This window comes from Phoxinus phoxinus (assembly GCF_949152265.1).
Source record: "Phoxinus phoxinus genome assembly, chromosome: 20".
In the NCBI taxonomy this organism is placed as follows: domain Eukaryota; kingdom Metazoa; phylum Chordata; class Actinopteri; order Cypriniformes; family Leuciscidae; genus Phoxinus; species Phoxinus phoxinus.
Window position 1 is genome coordinate 20109275 of NC_136895.1, and position 15929 is coordinate 20125203.

Consider the following 15929-nt stretch of genomic DNA (forward strand, 5'->3'; position numbering starts at 1 on the left):
ACCTCATTACTGTGCATGTCCACTGCAGAAAGTGCACAGTATGCAATTTCTTTTGCAATTTTTATGCGAGGAATAATGTCACAACTTAGTATGCTACAGTTTGAAATGTTTACTGTTGCGTACTGCATACTGTTTTTAAATAAGAAACAAGCGGTACTCTATTTTAAACATAGCCTACAATTTTTGCTATTCAGAATACTAGCATACTACTTACTGCGCAGTATATACTGTAACCATAGTGTATGCAGTAGTACACAATATTATTGTTAAAAAACCTCATTGTTTACTGCAGAAAATGTACAGTATGCAATTTTTATGCGAGGAATAATGTCACGATTTAGTATGCTACAGTTTAAACGGTTTACTTTTGCATACTGCATAGTTTTTAAATAAGAAACAAACAGCACAATAGTATAATATTCTGAACATTGCCCACAGCTTTTGCTATGTTCAGAATACTAGCATACTACTCACTGCTACATTTTTAAATGTTTACTGCTGCATACTCTTTTACACTTTAAAAACAATTCCATTCCGGTAGAATACTATGTAGTACATACTGCATACTAGACAGTATATATACTGTATTTATGTAGTAAGAAACACTTCAAACAGTAGTACGCTACTTTAATATCAGCACATTTGGCTACCAGCATGTTAAGTTCAGTGAGTGCACTGCATACTATACATACTATACTTGCTACAGAAGTAGTAAGAATAGTATGCTAGTATTTATTCAGAATATAACATGACCATGCACTATAATGAGATTGTGACAACAATATAGCATATTACAATTTGAAATGTTTCCTGTTACCCATTTCTAAAATAATACGCAGTATATATTTCAGTAAATATATTAATATATTATATTATTTCCCCCTCCTCCCTTGATTTCCACAGTCTGCCATATAAATTGCTGTTGTATAAAACACTGCACTTGACCCTTGAACGTCGCGTCTTGCTCAGTATGATGATGTCTCTCTCTTTCTCTTCCCCCAGGATGACTTCCTGTACAGCGTATCGGTTATCAGCGGAGTGGTGTGCACCATTCTGTCCATCTTAAAGTTCATGCTGGGGAAAGTCCTCACCAGCAGGGCCCTCATCACTGATGGTACGTTTCCCCGGAAACCCACCAGGTTACCGTGGTGATGGCCAGCCGGATTTATTATTCACAGTGCCGTGGCAACGTGTCTGGTCTTATTTCCGCTCAGCTCCTCCCCTTTTTAACTTCTGACGGGCTGGAAGGAGCAAGGTTTTACATGTGACTATATTGGCTTAAAAAAAAAAACAATTTGATCAACTCCCAAAAATATTTCTTTCCCACTGAATTTTACATTAAATGCATTATTCTTACACTTAACACATCACATTACGGACATATTTTTTTTACAGATGTTTAGTAGAGTGTGTTTTTTTCCATATATTGAAAGGTGGAAAGATAGTCGAGCTCCAAATTGACAACAAATATGTTTTTATGACTTAAGACAACATTATTACAAATACTACTCACATATCGCATGGGTATCTTTTATGGAGGTTTTATGGCATTTTTGTTTGAAAAAAAAAAAAACACTGAAAAAGAAAATGCGACAGATGAGTAGATAGACAGATTAGCAGATGGGAGTGCAGAGACAGACATATATATAGACAGATACGCACAGATGGACACACAAACACACTCACATACACACGCACAAGTCTGGTTTGCTGTCTTTGTGGGGACTCTCCATATACTTGGACATACACACACACACACGAGAAGAGGTGTGGTTTTACTTTTCTAACTGACCAAACTTGTAATTTTTGTGATCGAAATTACTCGTACACAAAAAAAAACTGGTGTAGGATTTACTTTGAAACTAATTTTCCCTCAGATATTGCTAGTTATTTTCACAAATAATTTTAAACGCATTGAATTAACTGGGAAATTTTGAAGTAGAAAATGGAAATGTGTTTATGGAGCAAATATTGTACAGTATTTGGTAACTTTATTTTACAGCGTTCTTGTTACACGTTACAAGTAGTAGTTACTGTAGTAATAACTATAAATTATGCTTAATAACACGCAACTAACCCTAAACCAACCCTTATTCCTAACCCTATAGTAAGTACATGTAGGTAATTATTATTACTCTTATTACTCATGTTCTTTAATATGCCACACACACACACACACACACACACACACACACACACACACACACACACACACACAGAGTGTGGCAGTATTTGCTAATGTCCAACAACACTCTATGTCCATCAACCATCTCAGTTGCGCACACACACACACACACCCATCGTGGAACCAGCGAATCATACACGAGATAAACGCATGTGAAACTCACCAGCTGTCCAAATAAATGACTGATTATCTTATAACAGAATGTTAAGAAGACTCATAATCTGTAAAGAGGAAGAATCATTTTGTTTAATAATCATTTTTGCTAAAAAAAATAAGAAGAAAAGTGTGTCAATTTATTCTTCCTCATGCCATAAACCCATATTACTTTCTTTTTCCTCTGGAACACAAAAGTATAGATTTAGCAGAATGTTCATGCTGCTCTTTTTTTTTTTTTTTTTACACTGACGTAATTATTCATTTCCAGGTTTTAACTCGCTAGTCGGAGGCGTCATGGGATTCTCCATCCTAATCAGCGCCGAGGTGTTCAAACACGAACCTAGTGTCTGGTTCCTGGACGGGACCATGGGGGTTCTGATCGGACTGATCATCCTCGCCTACGGAGTCAAGTAAGAGTCCCAATCCAGCTCACATGTGAAACTTTGAGGTGCATTTTGTGTTGGTTTTATGTGTAAAAGAATGGAAATGTTACTTTAACATTTTAAGTTTCAACCTTAAAAGACAAAACAACAACAGTGTGTTACTCCCAAGAGATTAGTCCTTGTAGCTAGTTTACTGAAAAGTCCCCAGGATAAGAAAACGGCTGAAATGATGAAATATGGGACATTCATTTACACAACAAAGGTTTTTTGGGTGCCTGAAAATGCAAACTTGTATTTTCATTTTGGTTTTAAAGTGCAAGTTTTTGAGAACGATACCGCTATCGTCTCCATGTAAACTACAAAAACACAAATTCGTATTATGTGTTTAGTCTATACAGTTGTGGTCAGAAGTATTGGCACCCCTGGTAAATATGGACAAAGATGGCTATAAAAATAAATCTGCATTGTTTATACTTTTGATAAAAAATGTTAGAATTTTTTTGCAAAAAATCTAACCTTTAGTTGAGGTAAAAGAATTGAAAGGTTTTTTTTTTTGTACATCGTTGGTGTGTAAACGTACACATAGTCATAAACAAACCATGGTTATTATCGTTAAATGAAACAAAAAATAAATAAATAAACATTAAGTGAAATAAAACATAAAATATTTAAACTTATTTTATTTCAGCTGGATGCCAAGGCAACATTTCACATTTTCGTTTAGTTGAAGTTGAAGAACTAAAATAACTAAAGTAAATAAACTACAACTAAAAAATTAATGTAGTAAGTTTAGAGGTAAGAGTTTGGATTTTTTTTTTTGACGTTTCAACAAAGTTGGTTTATCTAAAAACATTTTTACACTAATTTTTTTTTTAGTATCTACAACATTTTTATTTAAACACCTCTTCAATTTAATAATTGGACATTTTAGTAAAACTGTGCATGCAAAGAGATATTTCAAGCCTTTATTTGATATAATTTTGATGATTATGGCTTACAGTTTATGAAACCCCCAAATTCAAAATTAGAATATTGTGAAAAGGTTTTCATAAGCTGTAAGCCATAATCATCAAAATTATAACAAATAAAGGCTTGAAATATCTCACTTTGCATGTAATGAGTCTATATAATATATTAGTTTCACCTTTTAAGTTGAATTACTGAAATTAAGTTCTGCACCATATTAAAATTTTTCGAGTTTCACCTGCATATTGGATTAGTTCAAATGTATGAGATTGAAACAAATTGGATTTATTGATGATAAATATATGAACCGGGTTATTGTGCATTTAAAACACATTCAGTTTATTAGTGCTATTACAGAAATCGTTAATTTATGTATAACTGACAAATATGTATCAGGGTTGTGTTCTAACTAATACAAATGGTTGGAAAAAATGATATGCAATTCAAATAAATAAATAAAGCGCAAATAGAACGCTATGTATTCACTGGCCTAGGCCGCAGTGACGAGGCTAAACTCAGCGTTCGACTTCATAATCATAACCTCTCAAGGACAAGCCTGTCACTTCAAACGAAATAACCTCCGCTTAATGGACCACTGTGTGCTTTTGGGAAAGGACACACAGCAGGTGGAGGTTTACAGCTTATAGATTTACATTTACACTTAAAGTTCTGTCAACAAGTCCTGTGCCGTTCGATATTCAGTGGGAAATGTTCCAGATGATGTCACGGTTGAGCTTTGCACACAATTCCCCGAATGTTTGGTGTGTGTGTGTGTGTGCGTGTCACGTCTTCATTTCCATTACAATGAGTCGAACGCTAATTACCGTCTCTAGGCTAGCGATATTATAATAATGGCTTGAAATGATGTTAGAGAGCATCATGTGCTATTTATCCAGCTAAATGCTCCACAATTAGTGTTCCTATCAGAGGCTTTAGTTAAACCCTTCGGCATGTTTACGGTTGCACCAAAGACTAATAGAGTCACGCCTGAAATCCCTCAAGTGGTGCATTATCAAATGACTGTTTAGAAAACAGACATGGCACAATGTTTGTATTAATGTCATCGCTGTCTAATTATATACTACTATTTACATACAGTTATAGTTTTTGTTCATATTTTGAATTAGGTTTTATTTTTTATTTCATTTTAACTTTAAAGGAACACTGCACTTTTTTTGGAAATAGGCTCATTTTCCAACTCCCCTAGAGTTAAACAGTTGAGTTTTACCGTTTTCGAATGCATTCAGCCGATCTCCGGGTCTGGCGATAGCACTTTTAGCATAGCTTAGCATAGATCATTGAATCTGATTAAACCGTTAGCATCTCTCTCAATAAATTTACCAAAGTTTCGATATTTTTCCTATTTAAAACTTGACTCTCATTTCTGTGTAATAATCAAGGAACTGCTGCCGTACCAGCAGACGCAATGATATTACGCAGCGCCAGAAAATAGTCCCCAGCTCTGTAACTTCCAAAGTGACCGGCACTAAGTTTGTAATATCATTGCGCCTGCTGGTACGGCACACAGTCCCTTGATTATTACGCAGGAATGAGAGAATAGTTCCTAGTCATATTGGCAGAAAATCTCAACTTTTTATTTTCTGTCGGTCTTAGTACATGATGTAACAACAGAAAAGTCAAGTTTTAAATAGGAAAAATATCGAAACTCTTTGGTCAATTTATTGAGAGAGATGCTAACGATCTAATCAGATTCAATGATCTATGCTAAGCTATGCTAAAAGTGCTACCGCCAGAGCCGAAGATCGGCTGAATGGATTCGAGAACGGTAAAACTCAACTGTTTAACTCTAGTGGAGTTGGAAAATGAGCCTATTTACAAAAAAAGTGGAGTGTTCCTTTAAAGTTGAGTAATTTTGGTGTAGTTTTTGAAATGGGTTTTTAGCTAAACTAAACTGACTAAAAATGTGATCTTTTCATTTATCTTTTTTTTTTCCTGTCTGTCATGAAAATGAGTGAACTTATAAAGTTCTTCTTCTTTCTTCGTCAGGTTGCTAAAGGACATGGTCCCGCGCGTCAGGCAGACGAGGAATTACGAGCGCTTCGAGTAGCATTCTGAGTCTGGACAACTCAACACACAAACACTCTGGTGTGGGAAAACACAACACACACACACATTTTTCCTCGCCTCAGGGCAAACTCAACCACAAACTCCCCCTGTAAATATGGATTTGAAAGGGAAAACTGACAATTACATATATAAAATGTGTATTATTGTATCGTTCGAGTCGGCATTGTGTCGTGGAGCTGAAACAAGACGACTCAGAAAGTGGCAACCAATTTGACATCTGATATTTAAAACCCAGATTCACTTTCAGTTAAACGTCTCTGAAAAGAAGTTATGGGTATATATGTGACTTATTTTAGGTATGATTTGCGCAGATTATCAAAAAAGGAAAACATTTTGAACATCTTTAAACAATCAGGTTATAGAGGGAGAGTTTTATCAGGTAAACTTAACACAGATTGTCTTTTTTGATTAGTTTGTTTTATGTATTTATTTTAGCTTGTCGTTCTTTAGTAAAACTGTAAGGTTTGGCACATCTGTGAAAACCTGTAAAAATGTCAAAATATGACGAAAAATAAACAAGGAATCATTTGCTGTCTAACATAGAATTAAATTTTTTGTTTATTTTTACACTCAAACTTAGATTTCGATAAAATTTCACAATTAAAAAGCTAAACATATGATAAAAAAAGTGTAATTCATTCCGAAAGTGCACAAATTGAAGTTATGCCATAATAATTGAGCTAAAATGTCCTTCATAAATTGAAAGAGGTTGTGAAACTACATATTTGTGAAAACTACGTTTTTCTTCGTGTAGACCGTGTTAAAACTTCAAAATCGTTTAGTTTTTTCTTGTTAAAACGTGCCATCTGATTAACTTATGTATACTATAACTCATCAAACGGGGCATTTTCATATCTAATACTTTAATATCTATTCTAACATACTTGTCAATGTCAAAACATAATACATGAAGAAACTTTCAATACTTAGAGCACTAGTCTACAAATCAACTGCTATTATTAGAATAAATACGTGCCGTTTTTTGAAAACGCTTCATTTGCGAGAATATTGTAATTTCATCTTTCGCACTCCATTGAAACGGTAAAGTTCTGTGCAGTTCAGTTGTTCTAGATTAATCCAGCCTCGCATTTAGCTTTTGGTGAAACTTGTAATTATTAAATGGCACACAAACGCGTTTAACGTTACGTTACTCACAGTAACAAAGCCTTAAAACTTGACCCTTCATGATGTGAACTTATAAGTTCTGAAGTATTACATAGACTGTTTTGCCTTGAAATTTGGGCGATTTAAATGTGTATTTGGGACAAGCCAAGTTTCGAAGCGTTTTATGTAGCAATTAGCAAATATATGGTAGCTCCGCGGAGCAGATGGACGTAACAGTGCCGTTACAGCCGGTCAGATTAGGTATGTGGCAGTTCGTAGTTGGATTGTAGGTGAAAAGCACATTTCTGCTTTAACATATGTGCGTTTGGAAAACTGTATGACTTGCGCTGTTTTTTTTCAGGTGTGCAGTCGAATTTACCGCCCTGTTCGTTATTGACATTTTAAATACGTTGAGCCCTTGCACAAGCACACGCCCCAGCAAATGGGACTTTTTCCTTTGCACAGTTTCTAAAACCACATGTGGAAGTGTGCCGGGGACTTGAAACAGGGACCCAAAAATAACGAGTCAAGATCGGGGCCATTATTTGGTTAAAGACTGAATTCACATCACTCGAACAAATGCAGGCAAAAGCCGATGTTAATCCACGCCGGGGCGTCGTGGAATCCGAATGTCATGTGAAACATGAATGTATATACAATGTTGCTGTGGAGTACACATGTATATTTACACAGAAATGTCTGTTGTCACAGAAAAAAACTTTATTTGAAAAATAAAGATATATCCTACTGATTCCTCAATCAATGAAAAACAAATGGTCAGTTTATTATTTTTTTTGAATGTCTTTAAATCTTCCATCACCCCCCTCCCCCCCAAAACACACACACACACACACAAAAAAAAAACACAACTTCATAACAGTTTACAAATTAGTCTGATGTGTGAATGCATGTCAGTTTAAAACAAAATAAAAGTGACTATTATTAACAGCAAAGTAAACCAGAACAATTGTAAAAATAAAATTGGTTCCATTCATAATTTGGGTTTCATTCCAAAACATTTTTTCCCCAATAAAAATGCAGGTAAGAATTACTGGCCACGATTTTCAATAAACTAATCTAATATCTTAAAACGTTTGAGACAGTCATTAATATGAAGACCATAGCTACAGCTAAGCTGTACAAACACTTTTGAAACGGTGGCATCCTTCATACTGTAAACCAAAAGTTACGACTTTATCAACAAGATATATTTGTTTGATTGTGTGATATTGCGTGTGTCAACAACCACCAAACGTTTGGCAAAACTATTTAATGCTAAATGCCGACTCTACTTCAGCTATTCAACGGCTATTTCGGCTTTTAGCTAGCTAGCATTCCGCCTTCAACGCTTTTTATTTCGTAAAGGAAAACAAACCAGACAGTTCTAGTAACCGTCAGAAGGCACATCATGTAACGAGAGGGAACAGACCATCGTTCTTGGCTGAAGACCATCGTTTTACGTACAAACGTGTAGATTTCGACAAAGAGCAGAAACGCAAACATAAATCTATCGTATAAGTTAGAGTGGAAAACTAGAAGAGACCCATCTATATGTACAAATGTGCAAATGTTTACAGAAATCATACATTGGATAAAAACATCAAATGAGGTTTTTGCTGGCTTTTGCAATTAAACTTTGTTCGCAATGTTTGTCCAGAGTATCAACAATAAAGGGAATTATGATATGCTTTGCTGTACTATTTTTATATAACGTTGAGTCAAATTTAACAGCTTTACGTTTCATAGTTTTCAATGATTTTTTAAAAACAAACCTAAATTAATAAGACAAAAATAATTGAGCTCTTTTTGCAACAGAGAGTACTCTGGACAAGCATATGTGCGTGCATTTAAATTAGTCTGATAAATAATATTTCCCTCTATAAAGAATTTTCTCTTCTATAAATAGTCACATAAAAATCAACAGGCAGAGATAAAGATCTGTATACAAAATAAATTAAAAAAAAAAAACTTTAAAACAGTTTTACAGTGTGTTCTAATATCTGGTGTCAAATCTTCGCTATATAATTTTGATGTTTTTTACCCCTATAATATGCAGCAAATTCAAGAATATAGACATAAAAAAAAACTAAAAAAAGGTGGCCAATCTGTTTTTAACACAAAGTAAAAAAAAAAAAAAAAAGTGAAAAGTTTTCTATCCTTGTAATGTACACTTTGCTTTCATACAGATATATATATATATTTTTTTATACAAATAAAGATAACATTTTACAGAAATATCTGGGTATTTACTTTATCCACATATATTTGGGTAAACTGAGCCACTTTTTGGCATGCAACAAAGTGACGCAATTTAGTCAAACTCAATCTACTAGCATCCTTAAAGGCACACTATGTAATTTTTCACCACTAGAGGTCGCTTATTTAAAACAAAAGCGTAGATGATGCCTCGATTTGGCGGAGTCATGGGAGTTGTTGTCTTCACCTCTACAGCCGTTAGAAATACGACGGGACTCGGGCAGAAATCATATTCATGGACCGGTAATGTATTAAAGATTTATTAACGTTACGAAAGCCGTTGGAGCGGAACGAGAGCAGTGGAGCTTTCATTATGCAGTGAGCTAGATCGATATTAGGCATGGTAAATATGGTACTCGCGGTAAATCAAGAAAACCAGATTTAAACAACTGTGTTGAGCTGTATAACAATAATTCGTTTTCTGTTGATGAATGCATCCACAGTTGCTCACCTGTCTAAAAACACATAATATATTGAAGCGTCTTTGGTGTTTCCATGGTTTCTACAAAACAAAAGCGGAAATCGAGGGTAACGCGGGTATGATGTCATTGATGGGCTACGCACGGACACGGTCCATGTCCTGGATAAAACTGCTTATTTCTCTGGATTTAAACATTCTTGGAAACATTTGGGATAATGCAAGTACACAAGAAAATATATAACATAGTTCTAGTGGTTTTAGGATATTTTCATCCGAAAAACTAACATAGTGTGCCTTTAACGGTTAGTTCGGTCAACCGGTTTGTGTTTCATTTATACTGGCTGGTTTGCGATGTGTGTGTTTCACTAAAATACCTTACCTGGCAGTTCTCTGGTGCAGTACTGCGATATTTACCGTGGATCGTGAGCAACACTGAAAACTCCCAGTGTTAGCATGTGCTGTTACAAGCTGCCGTTTGCGTCACAGCAAATAAACTACCATGCAGAATATAGTACGTTTCAGCGTCTGTTATTTACATGTGAACGCGTCATTTCACAGAGCCAGTAAGTGGAGCGTCCGTTACAGTGTTAAACTGGGGAAGTTTCTTCACCCCATGACTTTAAAACGACAACCGTACTCGCACACACAAACACACCCACACACCCACTGCAAGTGTCAATCTTCAAAAGAGTGAAGTTCGGTCGAAGAGTCAGTCGTCACATTAGGAAACTTGATCCAATGATAAAAGTCAGTTCTTCAGAGAGAGAAGAAAAACAGAACGTAAAAGAAAAACAGTAGACCGATAAACTGGGGTGATAAGTGTCACTACAGTGTTTCCTCCATGCCTGCAGGGGGCAGTGTACAGTTCTGATTCCCTGCACTCCGCTTCAAGTATGTCAGGCAGAAACTCGTTCAAGTCCGCACAAAATATAAATCTAGCTAAAAAAAAAGGGGTTCTCCTCTCTTCATCCGTCGTTATTTCGGCAAGATCGTTTTCTCTTAGCCGAGAGCTGCCGCACTCCAGCGCTTCACTTCCAGACGTCTCCGTTCGCTCGTGTATGGGAATAAAACAAGAGTTGAATTACTCAGATTTCTTTAATCGCATCACCGCACATTAAAACACTGGCACGGTCCGCATTGCACTATGTAACAGTCCGGTCCTGTCCAGTACGGCGGGTGTCGAACACCGCCTGGTTGGTCGTACGGGGGGTTGCCGAGGTGTGTGTGTGTGTTATAAGCAGTCCTTGCACAGCGCCACCTGGCCTTTCATGTAGTCTCTGCAGGGACAGATGCGTGTGAGGGACTGATGAGCCCCGGCGCAGCTGAACAGCAGCAAGTCGGACTGGAACACGCAATGCCGCGCCGATTCACTGTAGGCGGGGACTACGATATCACTGGCGGACTCCACCGTCTTACACTCCACACCATACCTGCCAGCAAGAAACGGAGAGAGAGAACGTTTGAAGTGTGAAATGCCAATAAGTACAGTGATGGTGTTTTAGATGTTTTTTGGACATTGTACGCAGCAATACCATGATAGTAATAGTGTAATAGTAATAACATGGTGCTATTTGAAGGTCTTACAGAACCATGATATCATGTTTTCAGTTAATGCAAAATAAATGAAAATATAATCAAAAATATGCATATAATAAATCATATTTATAATTAAATATGTAAACATTCATAATTTAAATATAGAATATATATTTAAAATATAAAAAATATTCATGGAAAATGAAGGAAAACAAAGTCAATATGCATCTAATAATAATGATATTTAAATGCTTAATATATATATATATATATATATATATATATATATATATATATATATATATATATATATATAAACTGTTTTCTATTTTAATATATTGTAAAATGTAATTTATTCCAGTGATCAAAGCTGAATTTTCAGCATCATTACTCCAGTCTTCAGTGTCACATGATCCTTCAGAAACCATTCAAATATGCAGATTTTATGCTCAAAAAACATTATTATTTTCAATGTTGAAAAAGTTGTGTACAATTTTTTATAAATAAAATTATTTGATGAGTAGAAAGTTCAAAGAACAGTATTTTTTTTAGAATATAATATTTTCTAACTTTATAAATGTCTTTACTGTAACTTTTGACCAATTTAACTAATCCTTGATTAATAAAAGTATTGATTACTTTTATTTCTTTCCCCCAAAAATAAAATAAAAATTCTTAATTAATATTCTAAAGAAGATTCTAAATTAATATTCTAAAAAAAATATGCGTTTTTTTATAATGACACCCAAGTTGTTTAGAAAAAGAGTCAAATTCTGAGCAAATAAACGGATTCGGAACTGTAATTGTAAAGCAGACGGTCAATAAAAGCCCTGTGAAACGCAACACTGCCCTCTGCTGTCCGGATGAAGAACTGCGGAGTGTGTGTGTGTGTGTGTACCTGGCCAGATCCTTGTCTTTGTTGAGATGCTGGAAGAAGGAGGGCTCGCAGATCAGCTGCTCTTCCTGACACATCTGCTTGCAGGATTTCCCCGCCGGAGCCAGCTTCACCTGCAAGGTGCTCAGAGGAGGCCACATCACCTGACCGTGACAGAAGTCCTGCACACACACCAGGGCGTAGCTTTAGCGATCGAGCGTGCAATTTTTACACAAGTCACGGGCGTATCATCCTGTGTGTTTTGTGGAGCAGATCACACTCTCTCACACACACACACATCTTATAAGATTCAGTCAAAGGTACCTGGTTCTGGATGAAAGCGTTGACGCGCTGTAACATCCCCTCACAGGTGAACTCGTACGGCAGATACGGCTCGATCTGAAGAAAAACATCAGAAATGACGAGTGTGTACGAGCTCAGATATAACGTGTTACTGCCCTCAGAAGTATGACATAACTTACATTTCTGATCTCCTGAACAGTAGACATGATTAACAAATTAAGTAAATTGTGCAATACTACGATATGTCCGAATTTAGGTAGCTAAGTAAATGTCTGTGTGTACATTTGCAAAAATGGGTGACGTCAGTAAAGAAATGGCTCATGAATTACGTAAATAATATTTATAATATATTGATATACTTATATTCCTTATATTTATAATAAACATTATTATTTTCATATATTATATCATATTCGCGTTCATTTCTAGAACTGAAACATGTTGAATTTAATTATTACTTAAATATGTCGTTATTCAATGCAAAACAAAAGTAATATATTGACATTATATTTATGTTTCTTATATTTATAATAAACAATGTTTTCGATGTTACAATATATTATATAAATTATTCATATTAACATATGTAAAATACTATATTAAATTAAAGTTTGTCATGTATTATTATTAGTAATAAATAATTCATAATATATAATTATTTGTAATGCAATTATTTTTTTAAATATTGATATACTTATATTCCTTATATTTATAATAAATCGTTTTTTTTATATTATATTATATTCACGTTCACGTCTGAGGACTGAAACAAAAATAATATATTGATATTATATTATATTTTTATTCCTTATATTATTATTATATTACTATTAGTATAATGCATTATTTATATTACAGCAATATTATGTAAAAGCCTATGTTAAATTATAATAATAATTTATTATTCACAATGTAAAGCAAAATATGAATATATTGATATTATGCTTTTATTCTTTACATTTATCATACAAATTATATTTATTATATTACATTAACTTCCGAGGACTGAAGCATGTTGCATTTATGTGATGTTGAATATGTACATTTAGCTTAAGCCTATATTCAGTTATTATTTCAATAATAATACTTAATTTATTATTTATAAGGTAATCGTAATCTACAATTGTTTATATTCATAATATTATATGAAATAAAATCTCTGTTCACTTGTGAGGACTTAAATCATGTATTTTATGAGATGTTTAATATGTAAATGCGTGCGCTGATTCTCTGCTGAATGTTGGATTTTGGGAATAATATGATTAAAGGATAATTCCGGTATTTAACACCTTAAGTCTATATTGTAGTTTGTTTTGGATGAACAAGAGTGGTGGACAACATTTTTTTGACAATAGTTCCTCTGTCGAGTTTTTGTCTATAATAGAATTGGCCATGGACCCATTTAACATTGGAGTCAATGGTCATGTCCGAAAATGTCATTAAAACAGCCAATAATGTTCGTTTACAAAACAAAAATATATCGTCGCAATATATGATTCCAATCCGTTTATTTTGCTATAGTGGAACTATTTTTTCAGACACTTCACAACCGTGTAACTTCCGCTCAATATTTGAATCTGAAGCGTTAGCACACTCCCGACCACTTGATGGCGATAACCGATGTTTATGTCTCGCGGGACACTCACGGTCACAGTCGAGTTCAACTTCATATTACAAGTAACAATTAATGAAGGTTTTGTTTGTGTATTTCGCTTACTCTCCCGGAGCACAGTTGCTCTGCTCGCTAGCCTTATGAGAAACGGAAGCGAGCAAAAAGACTACATCGACCAAATGTAAACAGCCCCCTTTCCGTTTCCGGTAGCGCATTTATATTAACGAGCACTCAGTCCTTCAACAGAATTCAATGGGATTTTACAAAATGACGAATAAAACACAACAGAAACTGTATTTCGCAACACTTTTTGTTTCTGGAACATCAACTAACATCACTAATCACTCGGTGAGTTGCACAGTTTTGTAAACGAACATTATTGGCTGTTTTAATGACATTTTCGGACATGCCCATTGACTCCAATGTTAAATGGGTCCATGGCCAATTCTATTATAGTCAAAAACTCGAGAGAGGAACCATTGTCAAAAAAATGTTGTCCACCACTCTTGTTCATCCAAAACAAACTACAATATAGACTCAAGGTGTTAAATACCGGAATTATCCTTTAAGAATATGAGAAAGTGCATGTGTGCATGTGGATGTACCTTCTGACTGAGGATTGCTTTAATGGCGCTCTCCACCTCTGCGGGATCTTCAATGTTGACGGTCCAGACGTGTGGCCGTCCGATGTACACCTCAGCGTAGGGGTGCTGGGAGGTCAGCTGGGGTCAAAGGTCAAACGGACGTCAAACGCGACAAACTAACGTCTCGGCAAACTAATGATAAACGAAGAAGAGTGAAGTACCTCTCTGAGCGTGGGCTTGCCCTTGAAGAAATCGGTGTTTTTGCTGCTTTTAGACGGGTCGAACCTCGGGTTCAGGAAAGCGCAGCCACTGGCTATGGCCTCCAGAGGGGCGGGGCCTTCGTACGGAAAGGAAAGCCCGACAAAAAGCTGGAGAACAAACAGAGGAGTCTAGTCATTTAAAACATTTGTTATATTACATCATAAATATTACATGCATTTAAGTAACAAAGAATTCACTTTGACTTCTGAGGACTGAAACGTGTAATTCATGTGATGTTTAATGTCAATATACAACTTAATTTTCATAACGTAAAAATATATTTTATTTATGATGAAATATATGTTGATGTTGTATTTATATTATGTAACAAAAAATGCACTGCTGAGGACTGAAAGATGTAATTAATGAGATGTTTATATTAATATATTAAAAGATCATATTATTAATATAAAATTAAGAAAATCATTACCAATAATAATATATATACATATATACACACACAATATATATATACACACACAATATATTATACTTAAAATGACTAATTACTATTAATACTATTAATTAGTTATTAAATTGTCATATAATCAGAATTATCAATAATAATAAGTCCAAGCTTATATTAAATTACCGTTAGTATTATCATATTAATATAAATTTTTATTAATAAAGTACAAATACTTAAATATATTAATATTGCATTCTATATATATATATATAATGAAAATATACTGATATAGTATTATTATAATTAGATTAATATACAATTATTTATAATGTCAAATATATATAAATATATTGATATTGTATTATATATAAATATACTGGTATAGTGTAATTATTAATAGATTAATATACTATTAATTATAATGTAAAATATATATATATATATATATTGATATTTATTTATATTCGACAAAGAATTCACTTCCACTCCTGAGGACTGAAACATGATGTTGAATATGTAAACGCAGTCCTATATTAAATTATTATTATTATATTATTGACATAAAATGCATTATTCATTATGTAAAACAAAATATTAATATATTGATATTGCAAATACATTCTGTGCTAAATAAACAAAAAAAATTTGTATATGTGCAATGTGTTTCTGACACCTAAATTTAACATAGATTTGTTTGCATCCATAAGCGCAAATATGAGCGATAATAATAGTGATGCTAGATAAGAAAACACCCCTAACAAACACATTCACACACTCTTGAAGGTGAAAAT

The 15929-nt window shown here is 34.3% G+C and overlaps 2 protein-coding genes across 4 annotated transcripts in view; one reads left to right on the forward strand and one right to left on the reverse strand.

Annotated features, from left to right (window-relative positions):
* The window catches only part of tmem163b (transmembrane protein 163b), a 29384-nt gene extending 21737 nt beyond the window's left edge, over window positions 1–7647 (forward strand). For all 3 annotated transcript variants that reach the window (XM_079593983.1, XM_079593984.1, XM_079593982.1), the window contains 3 exons: window positions 1003–1114; window positions 2610–2751; window positions 5698–7647. In XM_079593983.1, the coding sequence (XP_079450109.1) occupies window positions 1003–1114; window positions 2610–2751; window positions 5698–5758 (315 nt within the window). In that variant the 3' untranslated portion in view covers window positions 5759–7647. The remainder of the gene's footprint in view (window positions 1–1002; window positions 1115–2609; window positions 2752–5697) is intronic.
* The window catches only part of mgat5 (alpha-1,6-mannosylglycoprotein 6-beta-N-acetylglucosaminyltransferase), a 65282-nt gene continuing 56934 nt past the window's right edge, over window positions 7582–15929 (reverse strand). Inside the window, exons 13-17 of the mRNA XM_079593981.1 lie at window positions 14690–14836; window positions 14490–14606; window positions 12294–12368; window positions 11994–12151; window positions 7582–10989 (exon numbers count right to left, since the gene is read on the reverse strand). Of these exons, the coding sequence (XP_079450107.1) occupies window positions 10791–10989; window positions 11994–12151; window positions 12294–12368; window positions 14490–14606; window positions 14690–14836 (696 nt within the window). The 3' untranslated portion in view covers window positions 7582–10790. The remainder of the gene's footprint in view (window positions 10990–11993; window positions 12152–12293; window positions 12369–14489; window positions 14607–14689; window positions 14837–15929) is intronic.